The 27,294-nt window shown below is 42.6% G+C and overlaps 1 protein-coding gene and 1 long non-coding RNA gene across 17 annotated transcripts in view; one reads left to right on the top strand and one right to left on the bottom strand.

Moving 5' to 3' along the window:
- LOC105497686 (regulatory factor X4) overlaps positions 1-27,294 on the bottom strand; it is a 178,421-nt gene that overhangs the window by 51,617 nt on the left and 99,510 nt on the right. For 6 of the 9 annotated variants that reach the window (XM_071071193.1, XM_011768962.2, XM_011768960.2 and 3 more), the window contains 4 exons: positions 22,446-22,659; positions 20,159-20,236; positions 12,699-12,862; positions 11-111 (listed from right to left, as the gene is read on the bottom strand). In XM_071071193.1, coding sequence (XP_070927294.1) covers positions 11-111; positions 12,699-12,862; positions 20,159-20,236; positions 22,446-22,659 — 557 coding nt within the window. Of the gene's footprint in view, positions 1-10; positions 112-12,698; positions 12,863-20,158; positions 20,237-22,445; positions 22,660-24,798; positions 24,914-24,935; positions 25,126-27,294 lie in introns of those variants that run through there. The other 3 variants (XM_011768965.2, XM_011768966.3, XM_011768967.3) reach the window with 3 other exon arrangements.
- The window catches only part of LOC105497685 (uncharacterized), a 37,426-nt gene that overhangs the window by 5,971 nt on the left and 4,161 nt on the right, over positions 1-27,294 (top strand). Inside the window, exons 1-2 of one of the 8 annotated variants that reach the window (XR_011608886.1) lie at positions 25,221-25,328; positions 26,055-26,129. The exons of 2 other annotated variants lie outside the window; for them this stretch is intronic. This is a non-coding gene — a long non-coding RNA (uncharacterized lncRNA). 5 more of the 8 variants (XR_011608884.1, XR_011608883.1, XR_011608888.1 and 2 more) reach the window with 5 other exon arrangements.

Genomic DNA, 27,294 nt, shown 5'->3' on the forward strand with positions numbered 1-27,294 from the left:
CAGTACTTACATTCGAATTTGATGTTTCGCAAGTTTTCTGGGAGGTCGTGGAGAGCCACTTTTAGCCACTCATCCAGTTGCTTGGCAAACTTTCGAATCACCTGAGTTAAGCTAGAAAGAGAAACGATGAGTTTTAAGTGCTGCCCATGTTGCTCAGTTCCTCCCACAGTCCCCTACAGGGTTTTATTTCCCCTAATCATGTTTGGGCTGCTACCAATAGGTGCCATTTGTAAGAGCAACCTCAGAGACAGTGCCAACAGCCCAAGCCCTGCGGAGAGCGGGTGGGTCTGGGAAGGGCACGAACAGAATGTACTCTGCTGGTCACTGATGCCCACTGCAAGGCTTGGTGGCATCCAGAACTAGTTAGATGCAAGCAAAACATGCTCCTTTATGCTTTTGAAGAGCTTGTGTGAGGGGTGAAGACAGTGGGCCGTGGGCCTAAGAAAGCCCAGTCTTGTCCAATCCTCCCAGGCAGGCAGGAACCCCGTTTGCAACATAACTGCCATGCCTGCTCACCCAGCTTACCAAACTGCTTGCCATTTGGTGGGAACTGGGAAGCAACAGCATATTTTTAAATTGGCGAACAACCTTGATATGGGCCTTGAAACCATATTAGATTCCAAGAGTCAAAGACAGTATTGGAACAGGAGGCAGGAGGGAACTGGAGAGGTGAAGCACTGAGCAGGGCAGTAGGTTGCAATAAGATGGGAATTTGGAGTTGAGAAGACACTGGGCCCCCTTTTCTGGCTCTTGCTATCAAAGCCATCTGCTCACAGGCCTAGGTTCGTTCTCCACGAAGTCCTCCTTGGTTGTGCCAGATATAGGGACATCTCCCCTGTTGACCATCCACACCATCCTTGCCTTCCACCAACACCGCCTAGCCTGCTGCCCTGGTTCAGCCTTTCGTCCACTGTCTCCTGTCAGACACAAAAGCACCAACCTCCACCCTGCTGGGCAACCCCATTTCTCTCTGGTCACTCATTCTTTCCTTTCTCATAGCTATCTCCAACCTTCTTCAAGACCCTTATGCCTCCAATTCCCGAAATCTCCCCTCCCTGCCAGTGGGTGGAATCACCTCCTACTTCTCAGGGGGAGAAAAAAAAAAAACAGAAAAACACAGAGGAAGGATGTCATCAACACTCAGCTACCTGCCTGGTTCATCTCTTCCTCCCTAATAGAATCCAGGAGCGATCCCTCCTCTTGCCGTCCCCTGCTGCTTTCTCAGGAATTGTACATTGCTGACGGTCCCTTCTCCTGTATATTCAGCTTTTTCTTCTCTACTAGATCATTCTGCTCATCTGTTTTTTTAGGAGACAGTCTTGCTCTGTTGCCCAGGCTGAAGTGCAGTGGCACAATCTCAGCTCGCTGCAACCTCCGCCTCCCAGGTTCAAGTGATTCTTGTGCCTCAGCCTCCTGAGTAGCTGGGATTACAGACACATGCCACCATGCTCAGCTAATTTTTTGTCTTTTTAGTAGAGATAGGCTTTTGCCATGTTGGCCAGGCTGGTCTCGAACTCCTGCTCTCAAGTGATCCGCCCACCTCGGCCTCCCAAAGCACTGGGATTACAGGCGTGAGCCACTATCCCCAGTCCTGCTCATTATTTTAATGTATTTAAGAATGTCTCACTTTAAAAACAACAAAAACCTCTTTATTTCCTCCACTCTATCCCCTCGAGCCACTGCCCTTTCTCCCACATCACAGACAGACTTCTTCAAAGTGCTGCCCAATTCTTTGTCTCATTTCCTTCACCTCCCATTCCCTCCTCACCTCACTCCTGACCTCAGCCTAAACAGCTCTCACCTAAGCAGCCCCCATGCATGATTCCAAACCCAGTGGACTTGTCATGGTTCTTGTCTGCTTAACATCTTGGCGGTATTCGATTCTGTCACCTGCGCCCTCCTTTTGGAAACACTCACTTCCCTTGGCTTCTGTGATCCCTCCTTCTGGCTGCTCCTCCCCAGTCACAGAACTCCTGCCCTCTGCCTGGTCAGCATGCCTTCCAGTTCTTCATATCTAGTCCTGGGCTCTCATCTCACAAAGCTTTCTTCCTTCCCTGGGTAGTTTCTCCAGGCCCACAGATTCACTGAATCTGTGAATTTCCCGTCTGTGCAGATTTACTGTCTGCACTTACTTTTGCACCTCTGGCCCAGAGGCCTCCAAGCTGAACTCGTGATTTCCCCCTTGGACATGCTTCTTTTCTTGTGTCCTCTATTTCAGTATGAACTCTATTTTTCATCATTTTATTTTTATTGATAACTTTTTTATTTTCAAGAATTTCAAACATACCCCAAGACAGATAGTATAATAAACCTCCAAGGACCCATGACCCAGCTTCAACAATTGACATCATTTTTGCCAGTTTAATAGATTATATTCCACTTTTTCTTTTCTGGAGTGTTTGAAACAAATCCAAGATGTCATTTAACCCCTAAAAACTGAGTGTGCATTTCTCATTGGCAAGGTTTAAATATGTATGTGTACGTGTATACACACATATGCACACAAAGTGTGTGCAGCATTTAAATCCTCCATGCCATTAGTTTATCTAACAGAATGAACAGTAATTCCTTAATATCATCTACAGCCCAGTCTGCATTCAGATTTCTGTATTTCTCCCACAGATGTTTAGTTTGTTTGAATCAGGATCCAAACAAGGTCCACACATTGCATGAAAGATACAACATTGCCCTGTTCTGTTTCTTAAATCTTTTTTCCCCCCTATTTTGTGCCATTTATTTATTGGCAACATCATGGTATTTGTTCCCTGGAATGTCCTACACTCTGATTTGGTTGAGTTCTGTCTTGTAATGTCATATAGTCTATCCATCTATCCTGTCTGCTTCTAAAGACTTGATTAAATTCAGTTACAATTTCTTTAGGCAAGTATCCAGTTTTGCATACACTATTTTGGACATAGTCTCTCTTTCCGTTTACCACATATTACAGATTTTGCTTCCAAATTACTTCCCAAGCACAGCCATGTCTCTCCCTTTTCTCCCTAGTTCAGGCTGCCATCAACTCTCATCCAGACTTATAGTAGCTTCCTGAGTCCATCCTGCCCTGCTCACCTTCCCACCTCCACTCTATCTTCCACATTGTGAGAGGGACATTTCCAAAACACCTGTAATTTTGATGAAAACTCCTCAATGCTTTCACATCATTCTTAGGATAAAAAACCCAGTTCTTGCTGCAGCCCCCAAGGCCCCACCTTGCACCTTCTCCCTTTCTCCTCATTCTGGACCTCTGGCCTCCATTTGGTCCTCTCCCCTCAGGGCCTTCGCCCCTGGTATCCTTTCAGCCAAGAGCATCTCTTCCCTCTTCACCTACTCAGTTCCTTGTTATTCAGCTAATCTCAGACTAGATGTTACTTCTATATGCAAACCTTCCCCGAAGCCCCCAGACCAGGTCAGCACCCCTGATGATTCCTCTTGAATGGCCATGTAGTTATGACAGTTTGTTGTTATATACCAACTTGTGTGATTATCTGATCATTGTACATCTTTCTCACTGTACCCTCCATGCAGAGGGCAGGGACTATGTCCATTTTGCTTATCACTGTATCCTCAGTATCTAGCATAGTGCCAGACACATAGTAGGCACATAAGAAATGCTTGTTAAGTGAAATGTAAGAATGAATGGCTCTCCATCCCCAGATGGACAACGGGCCTTGTCCTAACTGCCCCCCTCCCTACCCTCCTTATCTCTGGCTGCAGCTCCTCCCACTGTCCGCTCAGCTTACTCCATCCCCACAGCACTAGCCTCCATTCAGTTTCTCCAACACTCCAGGCCCTTGCTTACCTCACCAGGACCTTTGCACTTGCCATCCCTTCTGCCTGGACGCTCTTGCCCCAGATAGCAGCTCACCTGATCACCTGATCTAAGAGATGCCTTCCTAAGCTTCAACTGACTCCATCTCCTGCAGCATCTATGCCTTCTTGACATACTGTCCTCTGTGGGTGTATACCTGCAGTTCGACCTCCTTCCTCTGCTTTCCCTCCACCTCTCTCCTTCCCAGACTGGGATGCCAGGGTGTGTCCTCCACTTCTAGGGACATAACTTTTCCTCCGTCTTGTGCAGGTGGTTGCCAAGTCTACACCTCCAGCTTCAGCCCTTCTCCTACATCCTACATTCACACTCATAGCTCCCTGAATGACCATCAGTGGTGATGCTAGTAAAACTGCAACAATGGTGATAACAGCAGTTACCTTTTAATGAGTGCAATGTGCCAAGCTACTAAACACTTCGCATGTACTTTCTTAATTAATCCTCACTTCAGCCCTAGAAGTACATACTGTTGTTAGTCCCAAAATAGAGGTGAGAAATTGAGGCTCACAAAAGTTATTTTACTTGTCCAAAGAGATGCAGCAAGTGTTAGAGCCAGGAGTCAAGCCTAGGTCTATCTGACCTATAACCACTGTCCTACTTCTCTTTGATGAAAGTACCACATCGTGCACTTTGACATGCCTTGGATATGCTCCCCATATCTGGTGCCTTCTGCTTTTCTGTTCAGTGTTGCTATTCCTTTGGCATTTCAGGCTTGGTCTTCACTCTTTTCTTTGCCTCTTTGACTTCTCCTTCCTGCCCATACCACACACGCACGCACACACATGCACACACACACACACAGATGCATACACACATACTTTCTTACTTTAGCTAACCCAATTGTTATTAACAACCACTGTGCCAAGATTGCTTGGAAGAAGTGAAAAACTCCAGTTTGAGAGTGATTTCCCTTTCCTATAAATGGGAGTGTGTGATCCATGGTTATCTCTATAATAGTGTATTTTTATTCCCCTGAATTTCAATATGCTCTTCTGAGTTGGAAAGGATGGGATGGGTCTGAGCTAGGGGGTGGGGAGCTGTGCCTCAGCCTGGGCCTGCCCAGGGTCATGAGTGAGAACTTCTAGTGCCAATTCTTATTTCCATGATGCCAAGCACAGGGCTTGGTACAGAAAAGGCACTCAAACAAGTTTGAGGGATGAATGAGTATATAAAACTGAAAAGTCAGTTGGAGCCTGATCTTTTGAATAAATTTGTCTTCCTGATTTAATGAAAAAGGCACTTGATTTGTAAGCCAAAGATTGCAGTGGTAATTACGTAGCCACGTAATTTTTAACAGCCTCCTTTGGCAGACTGTAACTCAATGAGGGCAGGGAGCATGCTTATCTTATGTAGTGCTGTATTCCAGGACCTAGCACAGTCCCTAGCACATTGTAGTAATCAATAAACATTTGTTTAATGAATGAATGAACATTTGTGGTTTTCTTGAATAAATATTTGAGTCCTGACCATTTTATTTATTTGCAGGTGAAGGTAAACAAGTCATTTCAACCCTCTTTTTATTTTATTTTATTTTTTTTTTGAGACAGGGTCTTGCTCTGTCACCCAGGCTGGAGTACAGTGGTGCGATCTCAGCTCACTGCAACCTCCGCCTCCTGGATTCAAGTGATTCTTGTGCCTCAGCCACCCAAATAGCTGGGATTACAGGCGCCCACAACCACGCCCACTTAATTTTTGTATTTTTCATAGAGATGGGGTTTCGATACATTGGCCAGGCTGTTCTCAAACTCCTGGCCTCAAGTGATTCATCGCCTGGGCCTCCCAAAGTGCTGGGATTACAGGCATGAGCCACCATGCCTGGCCCTCATTTCAGCTTTTAAACTTTAACCTCCACATCTGTAAAAATAAGTCAATTATAGATAGGAAGGGAGGGGTTAACATTTCATTTGTACCCCACAAACTGCTTTGCAATAAACAGCAAATGCCATGTGTGTATGTGTGTGTTTAATACCTATAAAGCATTATTAAAAGTATGTGAATCTTTCTTATAAAGATGGGTTTTATTAAATCCTCAGAAGATACCTTTGTGGTAAAAAATATAAGTGGAGATTTAGCCTCAGTTCGCTTGATCAGTGCCTGAGAAAGATTTTAATAACACGAAGCCCTAAATGGCTCCTACATATATAATATAGACATATACATATTAGTATAAAAATTGAAATTTGGTCTTAATGTAGAACATTTGAATAATGCAGAAAAGGATGAGACTAAAATTTGGCCATAATCGCCTCTGGAGGTAACCTTTGTTAGCCTATTTGGGTGTATTTCTGTTCCATCTACAATGTGGAAAGCTGGAAAGAGCATCACTCCTACCATAACAAGAAAAAGCCAGATAATCTACAAAATTACAACTTTTCTTTAAACCATTAGAGAGCTGAGGTCACAATCACGTAGCCTGGAATTTATGGAAAGAAAGGCACCTCCAATGAGAGAAGGACTTGGGAACTGGCTCACTTGCAATAGAGAGAAGAAAACAGGGCGTTACATACATGTGGGTGAAATAAATTTTGCTAACAGTTTTAACAAATAGCTAACGGGCCAGTATGAACTACCATGAGAGTATAGAACTCTTGGAATGACAGATACAAGGGAAGTTCACATCTATTTGCAAGCCCTTCTGCACAGGCCTCACCAGGTGTTCATGAGGAAGACTGGGGACAGGACAGGAGGACAGAAGAAGCCTTTCTGAGAGGTATATGTTTGGAGGAAGGGAACAGCTGTTGCAGTGGAAAAAGCATGAAGTTCCACCAAGACCTTTCTCCCTTATGGATCAAAAGCCTCAGTTGACTAGGGGAAGAGCAGAAAACACTGTTGACCCCAGGGAATAGGGAAGACCCATTGTAGGTGGGGGAAAGATGAAAAGAGAAAGCTCTCTAACCCTGCTGGAAACCACCAAGGGCTCAGATCACTAGAGATATGTCTCTGCAATGAGTCAAGATCACTGAGAGTGCCCAACTCTGAGATCCAAAGCACAGGGCTTGCTTGAGACTGAAACAGGGCTGAACAAAAGAGAACCCACTTCCCGACTTTTCAGCTCCAATCAGGCTAACAAGCACCAAGTCTTAAGCAACTGTGTACATAGGGACGGCCTAAAGGTAAAGGAGCAGGCACATTAAGGGAAACAACCCAACAAATCTCCAACTTAAGCACAAAGTACCCCAGAATAATTTAAATCTGGTGCTACACTAAAGGTAACCATAGGAACAACAAAACCCAAATGCAGTGAAGTCCCAAATAGACTGCCTCAATTCATATTCAGGAACCTAGGGGAAGGAACCTAAGGGAAATGGGAATACTTATCCCATTTCCAGGCTTAAGTATTATTTATCCCAGTCTCTACTCTTCTACACACTGTTTGGCAGCCAATAAAAATTATGAGATAAACAGAAAATTAAGAAATAGAACCTACTGTCAAGAAACAAAACAATCAACATAACCAGACTATCAGACAGGTAATTTAAAATTTAAAATAACTATGACTAATGTGTCAAAGGCTCTAATGGAAAAAGTAAACAAGCAGGAACAGAGGAGGAATTTCAGAAGAACATATAAATAATTCCTATTATTACATGAATTATTAATTAATATATTAATAATTAATGTGATAATAATAATTATTAGAGATAGGATCTTGCTCTGTCATCCAGCCTGGATCATGATTCACTGTAACCTCAAATTTCTGAGCTCAAGTTATCTTCCCACCTCAGTATCTTTAGTGGCTAGACTATAGGCATGAGCTACTATACCCAGCTAATTGTTTTTGGTAGAGACAGGATCTTGCTATGTTGTCTAGGCTGCCCTCAAGTGATCCTTCTGCCTCCGTCTCCCAAAGCACTGGGATTACAGGTGTGAGCCACACTGCACCCAGCCAGAACACAGAAATTACTTTTAAAAGAATTGTAATATTAGAAATAGACATAAAAACAAAGTACAGTAATGGAGATAAAGAATGCCTTCAATAGTCTCATTAGTAGCATTGACATAGCAAAGGAAAGAATCAGTGAACCTGAAGATATGTCAATAAAAATTACTCCATTTAAAACACAAAGAGAAAAATGAGTAGAGAACAAGCAAAATCGAGCATCCGGGAGTTGTGGGACAGTATCAAATGGCCTAACATACTTGTAATTGAAATACCAGGAGAAGAAAAAAGAGAGAAAGCAGAGAAGAAGATAATGGATGAGTATTTTCCGAAAATAATGAAATACATCAAAGCACAGATCCAAGAAGCTCAGAAAGCCCCAAGCAGGATTGAAAACAACACAAAGCATTGAGATACATCATGGTTGAACAGCTGAAAACCAAAGACAGAGACTGAAAAACCAAAGACAGAGAAAGTCTTGAAGGCATCCGAGGAAAAAAGGCACACTGCCTACAGAGGAGCAAAGATGCACAAAAAACAAACATGCAAGCCAAAAACAATGGAGTGAAATGTTTAAAATGCCAAAAGTGAAAAACTTGTTAATTCAGAATACCATACCCAGTGAAAGTATTTTTCAAATTGAAAGAGAAATAAAGACTTCTTCAGACAGAGAAAAACAAATAATTTGTTACCACTAGACCTGCAATATGAGAAACATTAAAGAAAATTTTGCAGGCAGAGGACTATGATTACATATCCAACTCATATATTATACAGATGAGTTGGATATACATAAAGAAATGAAGATTAGGAATCATGCGAATGAAAGCAGATATAAAATATTTTTTCATATCTTTAATCATTCTCAAAGATAGTTATCTAAAGCAAAAATAGTTATAATGTTTTAGGAGTTTATAGCATATACAAAAACAAAATCTATGACAACAATAGCATAAAAAATGGGATACAAATTGGGAGTATAGTGTTGAGATTCTTATATACGTGTGAAGCAGTATAATATTATTTGAAGGTATATTATAATTAAAGATATACAAACTTAAAACAACTAGTAAAAATTTTTTTTAAAGAGGTATTTTTAAAAAGACAATCATGGCCAGGCATGGTGGCTCACACCTGTAATCCCAGCACTTTGGGAGACTGAGGCAGGAGGATTCCTTGAGCCCAGGAGTTCAAGCCAACCTAGGAAACACGGCAAGACCCCATCTCTATGTAAAAGTAAAACAATTAGCCAGGCTTAGTGGCACATGCCTGTAATTTCAGCTACTCAGGAGACCGAGATGGGAGGATTGCTTGAGCCCAGGATGTTGAGTCTGCAGTGAGCCGTGTTTATGCCACTGTACTCCAGCTGGAGCCTGGGTGATAGAGTAAGACCTTGTCTCAGAGAGGGGAAAAAAAAAGCCAGCCATGGAGATAAATGGGATGATGAAAATAATTAACACAAAATTAGACAAAAAAAGAGGAATAAAGGAGCAAAAACTGATGAAACTAATAGAAAACAACTAGGAAGAGGGAAGATCTTAATTGAACCATATATTTAATTACATGAAATATAAAGATCTATACATACCATACCAACTAAAAAGGAAAATTACCAGACAATAAAAAAGAAAGACTTCCCTCTATGTTTGCATGTTGGCTATAAGAAATCTACTTCAAATATAAAGACAAATTAACAGGGTGGAAAAAAAAGTCATGCAAACACTAATTTTAAAAAAACTTGGAGTTAGCTGTATTAAACAGACAAAGTAAACCTCTGAACAAGAAATATTATGAAAGATAAAAGAAGACATTATGAAAAGAAGTCAATTCACCAATAAGACATAACAGTTCTAATTTGTATGCGTTTAACAACAGAGCTTCAAAATACATGAAGCAAAAATGTATAGAAATAGACAAATTTACAATTAGAGCTGGAGGTGTCTATATTCTCTATTGCTAATCAGTAGAACAAATCAACAGAAAATCAGTAAAGACAAAGAAAATTGAAACAATACTATCAATTAAATTGACCTAGTTGACAATTAACCTAATGATACCAGAATATATAGCTTTTTCAGGTACACATAGAACATTCACCAACATAGGCCACATTCTGGAGCATGAAACAAGTATCGACTTAAAAGAATTGATATAAAACGATATATATAATATGACCAGAAGGGAATTAAACTAGAAATTATTAGTAGGAAGATATCTTGAAAATCCCCAAATATTTAGAAATTAAACAGTTTACTACTAAATACCCCATAGATCAAAGAGGAATTCACAGGAGAAAGTAGAAAATATTTTGAATTAAAATGAAAACCCAACATATCAAAATTTGTGGGGTGCAGCTAAGTAGAGATTAGAATAAAATTTATAGCATTAAATGCTTTCATTAGGAAAGTAGAAAGATTTATAATCAACAACCTAAGCTTTCACTTAAAGAAATTTTAAAAAGAAGAGCAAAATAAACCCAAAGCAAGCACAAAAAGGGAGGAATAAAGATAAAAAACAGAAGTCAATAAAATTGAAAACAGAAAACAAGAAACCAGAGAAACCAAAAGCTATTTTTTGAGATCAATAACATTGATACATTTCTAGTCACACTGACCAAGAAAAAGGACAGAAAACACAAATTACCTACATCAGGAATGAGAAAGGACACATCACTACAGAGCCTACAGATATTAAAAGGATAAGAAAATATTATTAATTTAAAAAATTTAGATAAAATTCTACACTAACTCCTCCAAAAAAAAAAGAGAGGGAACATTTTTCAACTCATTTATGAGGCCAGGGTTCCTCTGATATCTAAATAAGAGAAAGACATTATGAAAACTAAAGATGAAAAACTTTCATTATTGATCAAATAACTTTGATGAAGTATAAAACCCTTTGAACAAAATATTAACAATTCAGATCTAGCAATATGTTTTTTTAAAAATTTATGACCACCAGCCTAGGCTGAATAGTGAGACCCTATCTCTAAAAAAAAAAATTTTTTTTTTTTAAATTAGCCAGGTCCTGTGATGCATGCCTATAGTTCTAGCTATGCCACAGGCTGGAGCAGGAGGATCACTTGAACCCAGGAGTTTGAGGCAGCAGTGAGCAGTGATCAATGATTGCACCACTGTACTCCCGCCTGGGCAACAGAACAGACTTCATCTTAAAAAAAAATAATTGGCCAGGTGCCGAGGCTCACGCCTGTAATCCCAGCACATTGGGAGGCTGAGGCGGGTGGATCACTTGAGGTCAGGAGTTCGATACCAGCCTGGCCAACATGGTGAAACCCCATCTCTATGAAAAATACAAAAAATTAGCCAGGCATGGTGGTACACACCTATAATCTCAGCTATTTGGGAGGCTGAGGCAGGAGAATCACTTGAACCCGGGAGGCAGAGGTTGCAGTGAGCCAAGACTGTGCCATTGCACTCCAGCCTGGGCAACAAGAGCAAAACTCCATCTCAATAATAATAATAATAATAATAATAATAATACACACACACAAACACACACACATTCAACCTGATATTAAAAACCTGTAGCTAGCATTGTATTTTATAGTAAATACTGAATGCTTTCCCCTTAAGGTCAGGGAAAATGCAAAGATGTCCACCCTTGCCTAGGCTAGGACATCATCCTAAAGATTTTAGCCAGTGCAATAAGACGGGGGTGCGGAAAAGGTATACAGATTGAAAATCACACACACACACAGAGCAGGAAGCACTGTGAAGGTGTAGGCAGAGATTAGAGTGATGCGTCTGCAAGCCAAGAAACACCAAGGATTGCTGGCAACACCGGAAGCAGAAGACAGGCATGGCACATATTTTTCCTCAGAGCCTCAGTAAGGAACCAGCCCTGCCAATGCTTGATTTGGGACTTCTGGCCTCCATAAGTGTGGGAGGATACCTTTTCTGTTATTTTAAGTCACTTTGCCAGTTTGTGGTAATTTGTTACAGTAGTCACAGGAAACTAACACACTTCACCATGTTTAAAAAAAAAAAGGTAAATGAAATGTCATTCATCACAGTGTTGTTTGTAGTAGGACAAAACTGGAAATATCAAGAGAATCAACTAAATGCAAGATGGTGGAACCCTATACAGTTGTGAAAAAGAGAAAAGCTCCTTATAGATGGATGTGGAATGTGCTTTGTAACAGTCCCCACAGGAAGGAGTGCCACTGTAAATGGGTGGGTTTATTTACAAGGGACATGTCACAAAGGTGTGGACGGGGTAGAGGAACTGTAAGGGAGACTGCTGCGACCTAAGGCTCAGACCACAGGCTCTCATCCACCCTGTGCCCAAGGACAGCCTGGAAAGTTGCCTGGAAGGGAACACAGCCCAGTGAAGGAACCCAGCCAGCCTGACACAATCTCACAGGGAGGGGGCCAGATAATCCATCTCCTGACTTCACTCTCCTCCCTCCATCCCTCCCTGAGAAGCACCCTGTGTGGTGGCCCATGCTGTCAGCATATGCCCCACCCCCAGCCCCAGCAGAAGGCAGCATGAAGTGTGGAGAGTGCATCTGGAGGGGCATGGAAGCTGTCCAGCACAAACTTCAAGGTTAAGTTGTTTGGTTTTACAGCAAGGCACAGAACAGTATATAGTGTATGTCACCATTTCAGTAAGAAAAACAGTATATTATACGTATTGATTACATGTGCATATCAGATCTGGTCAGACTCCAAGAAAATGATTCTATCTCATGTTCTGGGAAAGGACTGGGTTGTCTGGGGACAGGAGTCTGGTGGGGAGATTGCTTACTGTACACCATCTTATACCTTTGAATTTTAAGCCACACAAATGGTTCAAAATATTAACGGTTTATTTATATTCCAAAATATAAATAAACGTTAATATTTAAGAGTTCAATATTAATGGTCTTTACAAGGGAGGCCTCTGGACAGTGCATGGTTTTCAGTACAAGAGAAGCAGAACAGTCCCTTCTGTGGACCAGCCATGAAGGAAGACAAGAATAAGCATGCCCACCTGTCAGGTAATGCCTGCAGCACGGTGGGCATCAGCACCCCGGAGATAGCTTTGTAGAGGATGGAGTCACACACGCCGACAATGTTCACCACTGTGGAGGAGCCCAGCACAGGCAGCATGTGGGGCGGCATTCCTTGCCAAAAGTGCAGAAGGAAACTTTGAACCTGTATTGACCCACAGAGAGAAGAACCATGAGGTTACCCAGGGCCCTCCCAACAGAAACTTGGGACTCCACCAAGGCCAACCCAGTCTACAACGCTGTCATTTACTTCCCCTGCGGCAGCAGAAGGCACCCCCAGCCTGCCATGTTGTAGGAGGCCCTGGGAGTTTCTCCCACTTCAAGTCTTCCCTCTGCCTAGGCATGCAACATGCTCACTGCTGGAGAACTGCCTAGCCTAGCAGGCTGGGGTCTCCTCTGCCCCAAAAGATGAAGCACTTTCACCCATCAGCCCCTTCAATGCTTACTAGGGTCTGGGAAGAGTTTAAGGAAAGAAAGGTGGGGCATTGTTTTTAAAAAGGTCGGAGCACTAGTACTCACTATTCTTTGAGCCCACTGAACCTCAGGGGCCCCTGGGTTTTCTGGGAAGGAAGGGAAAGGTATGGGAGTTGCGCGTAAAAGGAGTGTGGCTGAAGGGAGGAGAGTAGGTGCCACACACACAAAATTCTCCTGATTCAAATTTGTGCATCAAAGATTGGGTCAAGTGCAAGAGGCTTTTCATGTCGGAATTCTTCCATTTCCCAAATCTCCCTGCCTGTGGGTGCTATATGGGATGCTAGATGGTGATACCTGAGTGGTAAGCTATGTGGACACGTGAAGTGTGTGTGATTGACTTTTTAAAACTCCCCAAACCACTAGAAAGAACCAGATTATAGCAGGCACCCAGAAAGGCAATTATTATTATTAATATGACGACAGCAGGAACTTGAGCCGCATTGTTACTGAATGAAGGGCAGAGTGAATGTCCAAAGCAGAGAACCCATTGCTGCCTCCCCTACACCTCTGTCTTTTAGCTGTGGGTAGAATAGGAGGTGGAGGGGTGGGAAAGTTAAGGGAAGTAAAGAGAAATAGTAGAAGATATTAACTGATGTATATAATAACATTCGAGAATATCTAGACTTCAGTTATCAACTAACATCTGCAGCACTTCTTCAGTTGGGGAGCAGCCCATCTCCAGTTGGGGAGCAGCCCATCTCGAAGCTGGGGAACACATAACTCTGAATTTTTATACATTCCAATGGGTTTCTGTATCATGTTTCCTTCTCCCCTCAACAGATGGGCACTCTTGAGTTCCACATGTAGCATTATCCACATCCCTGGTTCTCCAAATCAATCCTGATTTGGTGTGGGAGATAATTGAGTCCCTCTAGTCTAAAACTTTGGAGCAAGTATTATTGCCATTTTAGCTTTCTTTTTGGTGGGGACAGAGTCTTGCTCTGTCGCCCAGGCTGGAGTGCAGTGGTGTGGTCTTGGCTCACTGCAACCTCCGCCTCCTGGGTTCAAGCAATTCTCCTATCTCAGCTTCCTAAGTAGCTGGGATTCTAGGTGTGTGCCACCACACCTGGCTAATATTTGTATTTTTAAAGTAGAGACGGGGTTTCGCCATGTTGACCAGGCTGGTCTCGAACACCTGACCTCAGGTGATCTGCACGCCTTGGCCTCCCAAAGTGCTGGGATTACAGTGAGCCACCACACCTGGCCACCATTAACTTTCTTTATTGAGTACCTACTATATGCCAGGTACTTTGCTTAGGTTTCATGTAATACTCATAATACTATAGCTGAGAATCATTACTCTTATTTGCAGAGATATTAGTTGTCCAAAGCCAGACAACCAGTCAGGGAATGGATGAGATACAGCCCATGTCTGCCTCAGTCCTTCCACAGTCTCTCTTATGGCTAGTTTGTTCTTCACATGGTAACTGGGTTTCTACCCCATTCCTGAGGCTCATGTCTCTCCCTAGGCTGCTGTCCACTTCCCAGCTTTCTGCCCCTGCGCTGGTAACCTGCAGCATCCTTCAGGCCCCTCCAAGGAGTAGGGCCTAATTTTCCTCTGACCAGGCTGCCTCTGGCTAGTGGAGCCATGCCCCGACTCTAGCCTGGTGACTCCATCTCAGCCTCGTGTGAATAGGCTTCCTTGCCTGCAGCCTGGACTTCACTGGATGGAAGGCTTGGAGGATAAGGAACAGGGAGAAAGGCATGCCCCTCTGACTTCTTAGGAGGGAAGTGGTGATTACCGAAAACATGGTCATAGTGGTTAATGAAGTCAGGTCTGTAAATCGAAAAGACTTCAGTGAGAGTCTTGTTTATTCCATGACAGTGGAAATACTGCAAAGTTTTCATCCAGATTGAAAATTAAAACAAAATCTGGAGGAGCGAAGACTGACTTGCAGGGTTCTAATCCTGGCTCCACTACTGAGGAGTATCACATCTCTAAGCCTCCATTCCCTTTCTGTGAAATGGGGATAAAAGCAGTATTCTCTGTATAGGTTTTGGTAAAGATTTCTAAAAAGTGCTTCTAGTGCTTGGCACATAGTAGATGCTTAATAAAGGCTAGCTGTGGGCTGGGCGTGGTGGCTCATGCCTGTAATCCCAGCACTTTGGGAGGCCAAGGCGGGTGGATGACGAGGTCAGGAGATTGAGACCGTCCTGGCTAACACGGTGAAACCCTGTCTCTACTAAAAATACCAAAAAAAAATTAGCCAGGCGTGGTGGAGGGCGCCTGTAGTCCCAGCTACTCTAGAGGGTGAGGCAGGAGAATGGTGTGAACCCGGGAGGCAGAGCTTGCAGTGAGCCGAGATAGCGCCACTGCACTCCAGCCTGGGTGACAGAGCAAGACTTCATCTCAAAAACAAAACAAAACAAAACAAAAAAAAAACAGGGTAGCTGTTATTACTACTATGATATTATGGAGGCACTACCACTGCTGAGCTCAAGAGATCAGTGTCCTGCTCTAGGTGTTTGAGATTTTCTTGCCTACGTTTCTGAGTGTCACCCAGCCAGGATCCCTACTGTGGCTCCACTCACCTATCAAGACTTTTGTTCTGTCATTGAGGAACCCGGTGGCTGACCACTAGCGTGGCCTGAGTCTGGAGATGTCCACGGCTTTTGGACAAGGTACTTGCCCTCCAGAGGACCCTCCACTGTCCCTGATTCCAGCTCACTCCCTGGGCATCAGGCTCAGGTCAGGTCCTGGGCCTTCTTGTCTGCTCCTCCAACTCTGAGTAAGAAGCTCTGCCCAGCTGATTCTTGAGTTGATAGATTTTGAATTCATTTGCCTTACTTAGCTCTTCTTGCAGGCAGCCGTACCCCTTTTTTTTATATGAGCAGTCAATTTCTAGCAGAACATCTAGAAAAGATCAGCTGTTGTGTGGATTCAAACAAATCTGTGCAAAATCAGTGTCCTTAGCAGGCATCTGTCTGTTTGAAGCCTGTTCAAGCTGCACAGGGAAGGCTGATCAGTCCTCAGTTTCCTGAGTGGCTTTTGTAGAATATGTATTCTTCCTTCCTACTCTCTGCATTTTAGGCCATTTATTGTTCAATGATACTTCTTCCTCCGGGTGAGAAGGAAAAGGAAGGAGGGAGAATGGCTATAGCTCAAGCGCTAAGGCTTGGAAGTTAGGCATGAAATGGACAGATGCAATGTTTCCCTGTAGAAGGTGGAACTGACAGGATCTCCCAATGGACTGAATCTGAAGGGTGAGGGAAAGGGAAGAATCAAAGTTTGTGACTTAAGCAATTGGGTGGAGGGGAGTGGCAATCTAAGACCTGGGAAAAACAGATTTAGGGCAGAAAATTAAGAGCTCTGGTTTGGCCGTGTTAAGTTAGATTTCAAGTCAATTGAATCTGGAGCTCAGGACTAAACATATAACTTTGAGAGTTACCAGCATTTGTAAAATGAAGATAATCATGTCTTCCTACTATTAGGGTGAAATAAGATAGCTTATGTAAAATGCTTGGCATTGTGCAGGCATTTAACAAATGGAAACAGTATTAGGCAGAAGGGAGAGTTCTGATAAGTTCTTAACACCTTGCAAGCATAAACAGTGAAATAATCAGAGGCAAATGATTCCAAATTATTAATAAAATTCAGTTTCCTGAGGTATCTGTTTCAGTCTTCTAAACTCTCTGCCCTTTGTCTCTCAGCTCAGTGAAGTATGAGGAGATGATTTCCTTAGGAATACTAAGCAAATTTTCTATTTCTTTTTCCATGTTCATATTTAGTTCATTCTGAACATTGGTACCTTGTGGAAACACCTGTGCTGACTTGCAATTGGAGTCCCTACGTGTTACAGGATTGGAAGGATCTCAACAAAATAATTACAAAAATGCCTAACATTTATCATGTTCTAGAACAAAATCAGACACTTTACGTACACAATTTCATGTTCACTATGAGGTAGGTATAATTATTATTTTCATCTTGTAGCAAAAGAAATCCAGGCTCAGAGAGGTTAAGCGCCTTGCCCAAGGTCTTAGGCTAGTCAGTGGGGGATTTGGGACTCAACCACAAGACTACTGAACTTTACAGCTTATTGGGCAATGTAGTCTGGAGAAGACATTCCCAAGTCCCTTACATGCAGATTTGCTTTTTTTTTTTTTTTGAGAGAGAGTCTCACTCTGTCACCAGGCTGGAGTGCAGTGACACAATCTTGGCTCACTGCAACCTCCACCTCCCAGGTTCAAGCGATTCTCCTGCCTCGGCCTCCTGAGTACCCAGATAATTTTTGTATTTTTAGTAGAGACAGGGTTTCACCATGTTGACCAGGATGATCTTGATTTCTTGACCTCATGATCCACCCACCTCGGCCTCCCAAAGTGCTGGGATCACAGGCATGAGCCACTGTGCCCAGCCTCAGATTTGCATTCTTTAGTTGCTTGACAATGTTATACGTCAATGGCATTTCTACACCTGTTCGTCCATTCATCTACTCATTCACCCAACAAACATTTACTGAGAACCTAAAAGTATGGCTGGATAGGATACAGTAGTGATCAAGACAGATGAAGTTCCTGCCCTCAAAGGCTTACATTATAGTGGTAGAGACAAACAATGAACAAGTGAACAAACAAGATAATTTAGGACTGTGATACTAGCATAAGTTGTAACCTCAACCAATATTAAAGACCTGGAAGACTTGAAACCAACTGTAAAGTCAAGGTGTGCCAGATACATCCACCGTCCATTTACCAATGACTTTTCTCAGCTATAGGAGAAAGCCATCCTCATCAGAGGTAAAATATCTCCCTTCATTATTCTGTGGCTGAGAAGAGTGAGTCACATCTTGATTAGCCATCTTAAAAGCAGCCACCAAATATTCCTGCCAGTGGCATGGAATTGGCCTAAGAGTGTCAGGTGACAAAGGACCTTGACACACCTTTGGCCCTAACCAACTGTGTGCTCTTGGCCAAGTCTCTCAACACCCTGGTTGATCCATCTGAAAAGAACAAGCATTTGTATGACCTTTTGCAGTTTACAAAGAGCTTTTACCAGGCATAGTCTTATCTCCTCCTTCTTGTAACACTGTGAATTCAATAGATGGGGATGAATTTTTAAATCTTCATTTCTAGGATGAGGAATTGAGGCTTGAAAGGCAGAGCCAGCTCTTGAATCCAAGCTTGGGACTCAAAGCCTGGCACTCTTCCCATAGCAGCATCTGCCCCTCAACGATTCTGCATACTAGTTGCTAGTTACATGCCTTCCCCCTATCCCATCAGCTGTGTCTTACTTATCTCTCCAATAATGTATGGGACCCAATAGGTGTTGGAATTAAGCTAATGAAATGAAATGAAATGGGAGTGAGTTTTGAGATGAATAAGCTACATACGAACATAAGAGATGACTGCCACTAGTTGTGTTGTTGGTAACTGTGGCAGAGAGGATAATGTATGGGACCCAAGTTTTGAGATGAATACGCTACATATGAACATAAGGAAGAACTGCCACTAGTTTTGTTGTTGGTAACTGTGGCAGAGAGGAAGAGCTGTCCATTAGAGATGTGAGTAGTGGAAGCTGCTATAAGTAGTGTAAGGGACCACATTCCCCAGCCCCCGCTGCATTAAGGTGGGGCCATGGGACCAGCTCCTGTCAATGGAATATGGGCAGAAGTGCTATTGTATTTCTGGGCTGACAAGGATAAGTAGGGGGTATGCCTTCCTAGTAGTTCTTTTCCCCACCCATCAGCTGAACAAAGAGGACTCCAAGGCTTTAGGGCAGGGTGGAAGGAGCCTGAGTCCCTGAATCACCCCCAGCAACCAGCCTTCCAACCAAGAACAACTGCACTGGATTGTGACATGAGTGGAAATAAACCTCCAGTGTGCTAAGATTTGGAGAGTTATTTGTTATAGCAGCTAGTGTTGTCTTAGCCAGTCACGAATCATTATTTGTCCTGATCTCAGTGATCTTTGGAATGTAAGACAGAGCCAAACCACAGTTCAAAAGAAAGCAGGGAGTTTTCTTTCTTAAAAGAAAAAATCCACTGAAACGGTTGCTCAAGTAATTTGGGAGATTTTAAAGTACGTTTTAGAAGTCTAGTGGATAAAAGTCAAGAGAAGGAAGAACAGTACTTCTTTACCAACACGCTCTCCCATCTCATCTGCAGCTGTGTCTATGAGCAAAGTGATAGTGGAAGTGCTCAACAAACATTTGCTCCTAAAGCACACAGCCGTGGGAAGGCAGAAAAGTACGGGAGAAGAGCATTTTGTACCTGACATCGTTTTATACCCCTCCACCTACAACAGCACCCCCTCCCCACAACACACACACCAAAGGAGTCTCTGGGATCTCTTCCACCAATAGCTACTGGGTTTTTTATAGTCCTTTTAGAGACCATATTCTCTCAAAAAATAATAAAGTTATATAACTTTATTATTGGTTATTGTTCTTCCATCCTTTCTCATTTCCTCCTCTCTATTCTTTAACTACAATATTTTAAAATAAAATGGACTTCTTACATTGTTTGTATTTAATGATGGCCCTACTGATGGGATTTGATGGAAATCTATGGATCAGATCTTGGGAATGGAGGGTAACTGGCTCCAGATGTACCAAAGTGGACAAGCCTCAGTAAAAGCCTAAATATACAAAATAGAATAAAGTTCTTTATATATTTTTTCCAAAATGTAAGGAAGCTTTTCTTTAGCTTCTGTGAACCTATAATCCTGGGTGTAATGATGCACTGGCAAAATGATCTTCCTAACGGACTGATAGGCCTGGAGGCAGTTCACCATTTCAGTCAGACGAGGAGGCCAAGTCCACTGCTATACACACGTCATGTCTGTAAAGTGGGGATAATAGTCATACCTGCTTCATGGGCTCCCATGAGGATGAAGTGAGCTAATGGGTATCCAGGAAGGGCTTCCAGATGCCAGGCCTGGCACCTAGCAGGAGCTCATGAAATAGGAGCTAGTGCTATAAGATTTTTAATACTGAGTATTCACAGCTCAACCCTTCTTGACCTACCTCATCAAAGTTGGCTCTTATTACAGTGTCCAGTATTCTCTGACAGTGTGTTCTGTACATCATGATAAAGGTAGAAACCTGTGGGGGTGGGTAGAGGATCAACAACAAAGACATACATTAATATCCATTGCTGCTGCCTTTGGACTTTCAGTTTTTAAGTCATTTCTTCCCTTTGGTGGGGGATGGAATTCACTTAACACCTGCTCAGCCTACTAGACCCAGGTGAGACTGATTTTCATTGGGTGGTATTCTCTGACCCTCAGCTCCCTCCTCTGTGCTCACACAGCATGAGTGGGTTTCTCCCTGAGATACGGAATGTGCTGGTTTCTCCTTCTGCCCCCATTTTCCACCCCCTGAGACTGTGAGCTCTAGGAAAACAAAAATGCTATCTTATTCATGCTCATGTATCCAGCACCTAGCACAGTGCCGGGCACACAGAGCTAAGCAGGGCTTATGGAACTAAATTCTCTTCATTGGCTGAGACCACTACAAAGTTGAAATCAGTGCATAGTTATATGAAGGTGATTCTGCCTAAGTCACCATAAGACATTTGGAAATTCTCTGCAATGTGCTTAGCAAAAAAAAAAAAAAAAAGAATAAAAAAAAGTAAAAGAAAAAATCTCCCCCTTCATTTATTCAATAATTTTTTAATTTTTATGTTTTTTTAATTATCTGAGAATTTTAAATCCATGGTACAGGAAGTTCATTTGTGTGTTTATTGACCAAAAAAGCAAATTAAGAAAAAATATTTATCTATTTCTTAGATTTAATGTATCCTTTACAGATATAAGTTCATTTTCTTCATTTCAGAACATAGACATGCATTTTACGTAAACTTAAGTTGACTTATAGAAGCATCTGTCTCCCTGATTGACTCTAAACTTTCTGAAAGCAGGACTCATCTCATTCTTCACTGCATCCCAGATCCTAGTGTGACATGGAGACTTAGTAGAAGCTCAATGTGTTAGAGCAGCACTGGGTTGCATCAATAGGTGCATTAAAGATATGATACTCGGCTGGGGGCGGTGACTCATATCTGTAATCCCAGCACTTTGGGAGGCCGAGGCGGGCAGATCAGGAGGTCAGAAGTTTGAGACCAGCCTGGCCAACATGGTGAAACCCCATCTCTACTAAAAATACAAAAATTAGCTGGGTGTGGTGGCGGGCACCTGTAATCACAGCTACTTGGGAGACTGAGGCAGGAGAATTGCTTGAACCTGGGAGGCAGAGGTTGCAGTGAGCCAAGATTGCACCACTGCACTCCAGCCTGGGTGACAGAGCAAGACTCCATCTCAAAAAAAAAAAAAAAAAAAAAAAAAGGTGCAATACTCCAAGGGAAACTTCCCCAAATTTGTTTTTCCAGTAACTTGCTCCAAATATTCCATGATCAAAACTATCAGATTCACTATACCTATAAAATCTTCTTTTACTGTTAGACTATGATTTCACCAAATCCCCTGCAGCACATGGGAAAATGAACTTTATCCTGTGGAAAAGCAATTCAGACGGGAGCGGTTCTTTCCTCATGAAATGAGACAGCATAAGATCATAGGACAGGTATGCAGGTAGACAGAAGATAGATGATAGGTAGATAGACAGATAGGCATACATGATAGAGATTGACAGAGCAAATTTGATTTTAGAATTGTTTTGGATTTACAGAAAAGTTGTAAAGATAGTACTGGGAGTTCCCATATGCCTCACCCCTGTTGTTAACATCTTGCATTGCTAGGATATATTTGTCACAACTAATAAACTGATGGTGATAAATTGTTATTAACTACAGTCCATGCTTTATTTGGATTTCTTTTCTTTTCTTTTTCTTTTTATTATTTTTATTTTTTTTTTGAGATGGAGTTTCGCTCTTGTTGCCCAGGCTGGAGTGCAATAGTGCAATCTTGGCTTACTGCACCTTCCGCCTCCCAGGTTCAAGCAATTCTTCTGCCTCAGCCTCCAGCTGGGATTACAGGTGCCCACCTCCACACCCAGCTAATTTTTTGTATTTTTAGTAGAGACAGGGGTTCACCATGTTGGCCAGGCTGGTCTCAAACTCCTGACCTCAAGTGATTTACCCGCCTCAGCCTCCTAAGTGCTGAGATTACAGACGTGAGCCACCTCTCCTGGCCTGGATTTCTATCTTTATATTTTTAAACTCACTGTTTTGCAATAAACGTGTGTGTGTGTGTGTGTGTGTGTGTGTGTGTGTGTGTGTGTGTGTGTAGAGAGAGAGAGAGAGACAGAGAGAGAGAAACCACCCACCCCAAAGAATCACTTTAGTTGTGGTTACCTTCTCCTCAGGCAGGCTGGCTGGCAGATTTAGATCTTTGACATTGGGAAATTCTGGCAGCAGCGTTCCGAGTTTGGACCGGGGTGAATATGCCACTGTCTGTTTGCTCACTTCTTTCTTGCCTGTCTCACTCACCCAGGCGGCTCCTTTCTTGGAATACATCACATCATAATATTGGGAGCTTTCTTTCACTGCAATGCCATAGTAATGGTACCTGGGCCACAAGGGGAGGGAGAGAGAAAGAGAGAAAAAAAAAAAGAGAGAGACCAACATGTACTATTATTAAATGAGGTTTCCTGAGTAGGGGGTGTTGCCCAAGGCCAAGGAAAGCTGGGGCCATCCTACCTGGGGATAGAAGAGTTAACTCTCCTGTAAGGCTAAAATCTCTGAAATATAGAATTGAAACAAAGTGCCAGCCATCAATCAGGCAGGTAAAAATAACCAAAATTGCCTCCTACAGAAAACGTTAAGTCAAATACTTTGCAAAGCAGAGAGGGGATGAAAAATTTTCCATTAGTACTTGATCTCTCATGTCTAGCCAAATGGGATCCCAGCACTTGAGTGTCCCTTCTCTGTGGGGACCCAAGCAGGATACATTTGTGACTACTAACTGTACCTCCAACAAAAATTCATTTGGCCTTTGTTTTTCTTTTCTTTTCTTTTCTTTTTGAGACAGAGTCTTGCTTTGTCACCCAGGCTGGAGTGCAGTGGTGCAATCTCAGCTCACTGAACCTCCACGCCTCCTGAATTCAAGAGATTCTCCTGCCTCAGCCTCCCAAGTAGCTGGGATTACAGGCATGTGCCACCACACCTGGCTAATTTTTGTATTTTTAGTAGAGATGGCATTTCACCATGTTGGTCAGGCTGGTCTTGAACTCCTGACCTCGTGATCTGCCCACCTTGGCCTCCCAAAGTGCTGGGATTACAGGCGTGAGCCACCATGCCTGGCCTTGGCCTGTGTTTTTCTTTTTCTTTTCTTTTTTTTTTTTTTTTTTTGAGATGGAGTCTCGCCGTGTTGCCTAGGCTGGAGTGCAGTGGCGCGATCTCAGCTCACTGCAAGCTCCACCTCCTGGGTTCACGCCATTCTCCCACCTCAGCCTCCGAGTAGCTGGGACTACAGGCGCCCGCCACCACGCCCGGCTAGTTTTTTGTATTTTTAGTAGAGACGGGGTTTCACCATGTTAGCCAGGATGGTCTCGATCTCCTGACCTCGTGATCCACCCGCCTCAGCCTCCCAAAGTGCTAGGATTACAGGCGTGAGCCACCGCGCCCGGCCGGCCTGTGTTTTTCTTAATTAAAACGTGGTAGTCTCAAAGAACTGTATTTTTAAAAAGGTAAATTCGGTGCTTCAGTTGACACTGAATGTAAAACGGAGACCAGAACTTTTTATTAACTCAAAATGGGCTTAATATTAGCAATGTTTTCAATTAAGACTAACAAGGGATTGGAGGCTGCATTTTGTTTAGATTTTAGCTATAATCTATTGAGCATTAGCTATATGCCAGGCACTTTGCAAAGGATTTTGCATGCATCAATTTGTAAAATAACCAATAATGGAAATGATTACAGTCTTTCTACACATGAGAAACTGGAGCCAAGAAAGCTCAAATAATTTGTTTAAGGTCATATAGCTGTTTAGGGGAAGAACAGGTTCTTGAACACAGACAGGTCTTTTTGACTACGAAGTCACAGTGCTATCCTACTGAAAACACTGCAAGGTGGTCTTATAAACTTTGATTTTTATCAGAATCATTTATAAAGTTTAATCAAAATACAGATTCCTGGGCCCTCTCTCAGGACCTACTGATTCAGAACATCTGGAAATGGGGCCCAGGAGTCAGCACTGAATCCAGCACCACAGGGGTAATTCTAAAGCACATCAGTTTGAGATCTCTGGTGCTGAGTGCTTGACACACATTATCTTATTTAATCTCACAAAATCCCCATAAGGCTGGAATTAATTATTATCCCCATTTTTATAGATAAAGAAACTAAGGCCCAGAGAATTTAAGCCTCACACCGAAGATCACCTAGTGAGTAAGTAGCAGAGGCAGGATTTGAACCTCCCAAGTGCTTTGAACCACTAAGCCAGTGAGTCTCAAATTTTACAACTAATAAAAAGCACCTACAAAACATATTAAAATATCCCTGGTAGTCTAGTGGCTAGGAATAAAAGAAGAATAAAAAATATATATATGAAAATAGAGACTCCTGGGCCCTGCCCCACCCTTAAAGATTCCTGTTTAGTAGGTCTAGAGTAGATTTTCACAGTCCCATGGCAATATAAATGTTAGGTCATCCATGGACCTCGGTTTCAGAAATACTGCACAACATATTAACTACTTTTCTCTACCCGTGGAGATACGATGAAAGTCACAAAATAATACAGATGAGAAGGCATTTTGAATTATGGGAAGGGCTTTCGCGAGGAGGGAAGAGATGAGCACGTCAAAACCTTCCCTCTCCCCAACCCTCCTTTACTCCTGATACCATTCCGTGATATTTCTGCTTAGTGGGCATCTTGAATCTATGTGAATGCCTTCTGGGATGAAGAATTCAGACCCTCCGAAGGCAGCCCAGTTCATTTTGCCAGTATGGTTATCAGAAAATTCTTCTTTGTGCTGAGCAAAGTCTGCCTTCTGTGCCTTCTGTGTCTTCTACTACTTCCCAACTGTCATAACTGCCTTTCCACCTGGAAGTCACTCCGTGGGTGGGGGAGGAGGGGGCTTCCGGTGGCTTCAGGTGGGATGACAGTTATGACACACCACCCTAACCTTAAAAAGTTCACCTTTATAACTTCTTAAGAGCCAGATTATTTAATATCTTCAGACCAGACCACTTCTTGACTATTCAGAGATCATGTAGCTAAAATCAACAACCACAGTTAAGCTACTGCTCTGATCTTGAGTTCTTCTATTTCAGTTCTGTAGGGCACGACAACACATTCCTCACCAGCCACCCCCAGATTTCTTTTTTCTTTATTTCTTCTAAAAAAAGAGGGGGGATACATGTGCAGAATGTGCTTTTTTTTTTTTTTTTTCTTTAGACAGGTGTTGCTCTGTTACTCTGGCTGGAGTGCAGTGGTGCAATCTCAGCTCACTGAAACCTCTGCCTTTCAGGTTCAGGTGATTCTGCTGCCTCAGCCTCCTGAGTAGCTGGGACTACAGGGGCATGCCACCACGTCCGGCTAATTTTTGTATTTTTTGTAGAGATGGGGTTTCACCATGTTGGCCAGGCTGATCTTGAACTCCTGACCTCAAGTGATCCACCCACCTCGGCCTCCGAAAGTGCTGGGATTACAGGTGTGAGCCACTGCACCTGGCCCACCCCCCAGATTTCTTCTGTCATGGTCAATTTGCCAAGGGAGTTTCTCTATAAGGCCATGATGCAGGTTGGAGACAAGAGCTTCTTACTGCCTTTCAACTGGTCAAAGGTGTGATCAACTTTGGAGTATCCTTATGGAAGAGGATACAATAAAATTGATTATACAGAATTTTTAAAGAAGATATTGCCAATTTGCCAACCTCGAGGTTAAAGAAAAAGAAAAACAAACAAAACAAAAACAGACTCTCCCATGTGGACAGAAGGAAATTTTCTCTGTTTATACAGGATGGGAAACTTCTCTGCTCTCTCTTTACTATGTGTCTTTACTATTGCTACTCTTCTTAGAAATCAGCAACAAAGGTATTGGAGCCACTGATTCCTCAAAGACCAAGAGCTAGAGGAAAATAATTCATTTTCATTTATTCCATATCCTTCTATCCATCCACTCTTCTGTTTGACCAACATTTTGAATTGACTACTATGTGTTTACCAGCAAACAAGGAAGAATCTGGCTTTTGTAATCTATAATCGTACCAAGGCTGAAACCTCACTTTTAAACAAATACTAAAATTTTAAAATTATAACTGAGGCTTTTTTTTTTTCAGAATAGTCATCTTGGAAAATTATTAGGAATTTATTCCAAGAGGTCCTTTGTTCAATAGTCTTCTGGAAATCCCTTTAGAGACTGATTCTAGAGCTTCTGAGCCACACCAAAAAAATTAGTCTCATTATTTTCAGAACTTTACCAAAAAAGGGTTCTTCCCAGTTTGATCAGCCATTTTCTTTCCCCACCTTGGCTCCAAAGTGAAGCCCACCCTTGGAGGATGGGAATGTGCTGCCCAGGGATGAGAGGAGCTGTTGACAGACAGGGGTTTGGCCCAGGGTGAGAGCACTGGACATGCTTCTCACACATCCTTCAAGACAAGTCTTTTAAGTCCTATATGGTTGCCTTTCTAAAAACTTACAGTGTTTTATAGGTCACTATGTGCTGACCTGCTCAACACGGTCAAAATGCTTAGACATGCTGCATAATAAGGCACCCTCTAGTGGAGTCACCTTGTACATTAGCATAATAAGGGTTCTGAGAAGTCTTGCAGTAAAGGAAACTGTTAAACGTAGTGTTTACCAAACTTAAAGGGCCTGCTGCTCTTCTTCATGGAACACCTATTATCATCCAACAATTTTTGAAACATCCTTAGAGGCACGTCCTGTAAATCCAGATTTTCATGAAGGCCGAGCAGTACAGGAAGAGATTCCCTTCCCACGGACTCACACCTAGCAGACAAGTGTCTGCACAGCCTTCTGCGCTCCCCTGCTCTTTTCTTCAATGTAACCTCCTCCGAAAGACCTTCCCTGGTCATTCCTCTTTTGTTGCTCTCTGTTACAACTTTCTTTGTCACAATCTGATTCTCGGTTTTGTCTGTGTTTCCCACCTGAATGTAAGCTCCATGAGGGCAGCAACTGATTTGCTCCTGTGTTCCCAGTACCTAGCACCACATATGTGACATACAGAAAGTATAAAGCA

This window comes from Macaca nemestrina, chromosome 10 (assembly GCF_043159975.1).
Source record: "Macaca nemestrina isolate mMacNem1 chromosome 10, mMacNem.hap1, whole genome shotgun sequence".
Classification (NCBI taxonomy): domain Eukaryota; kingdom Metazoa; phylum Chordata; class Mammalia; order Primates; family Cercopithecidae; genus Macaca; species Macaca nemestrina.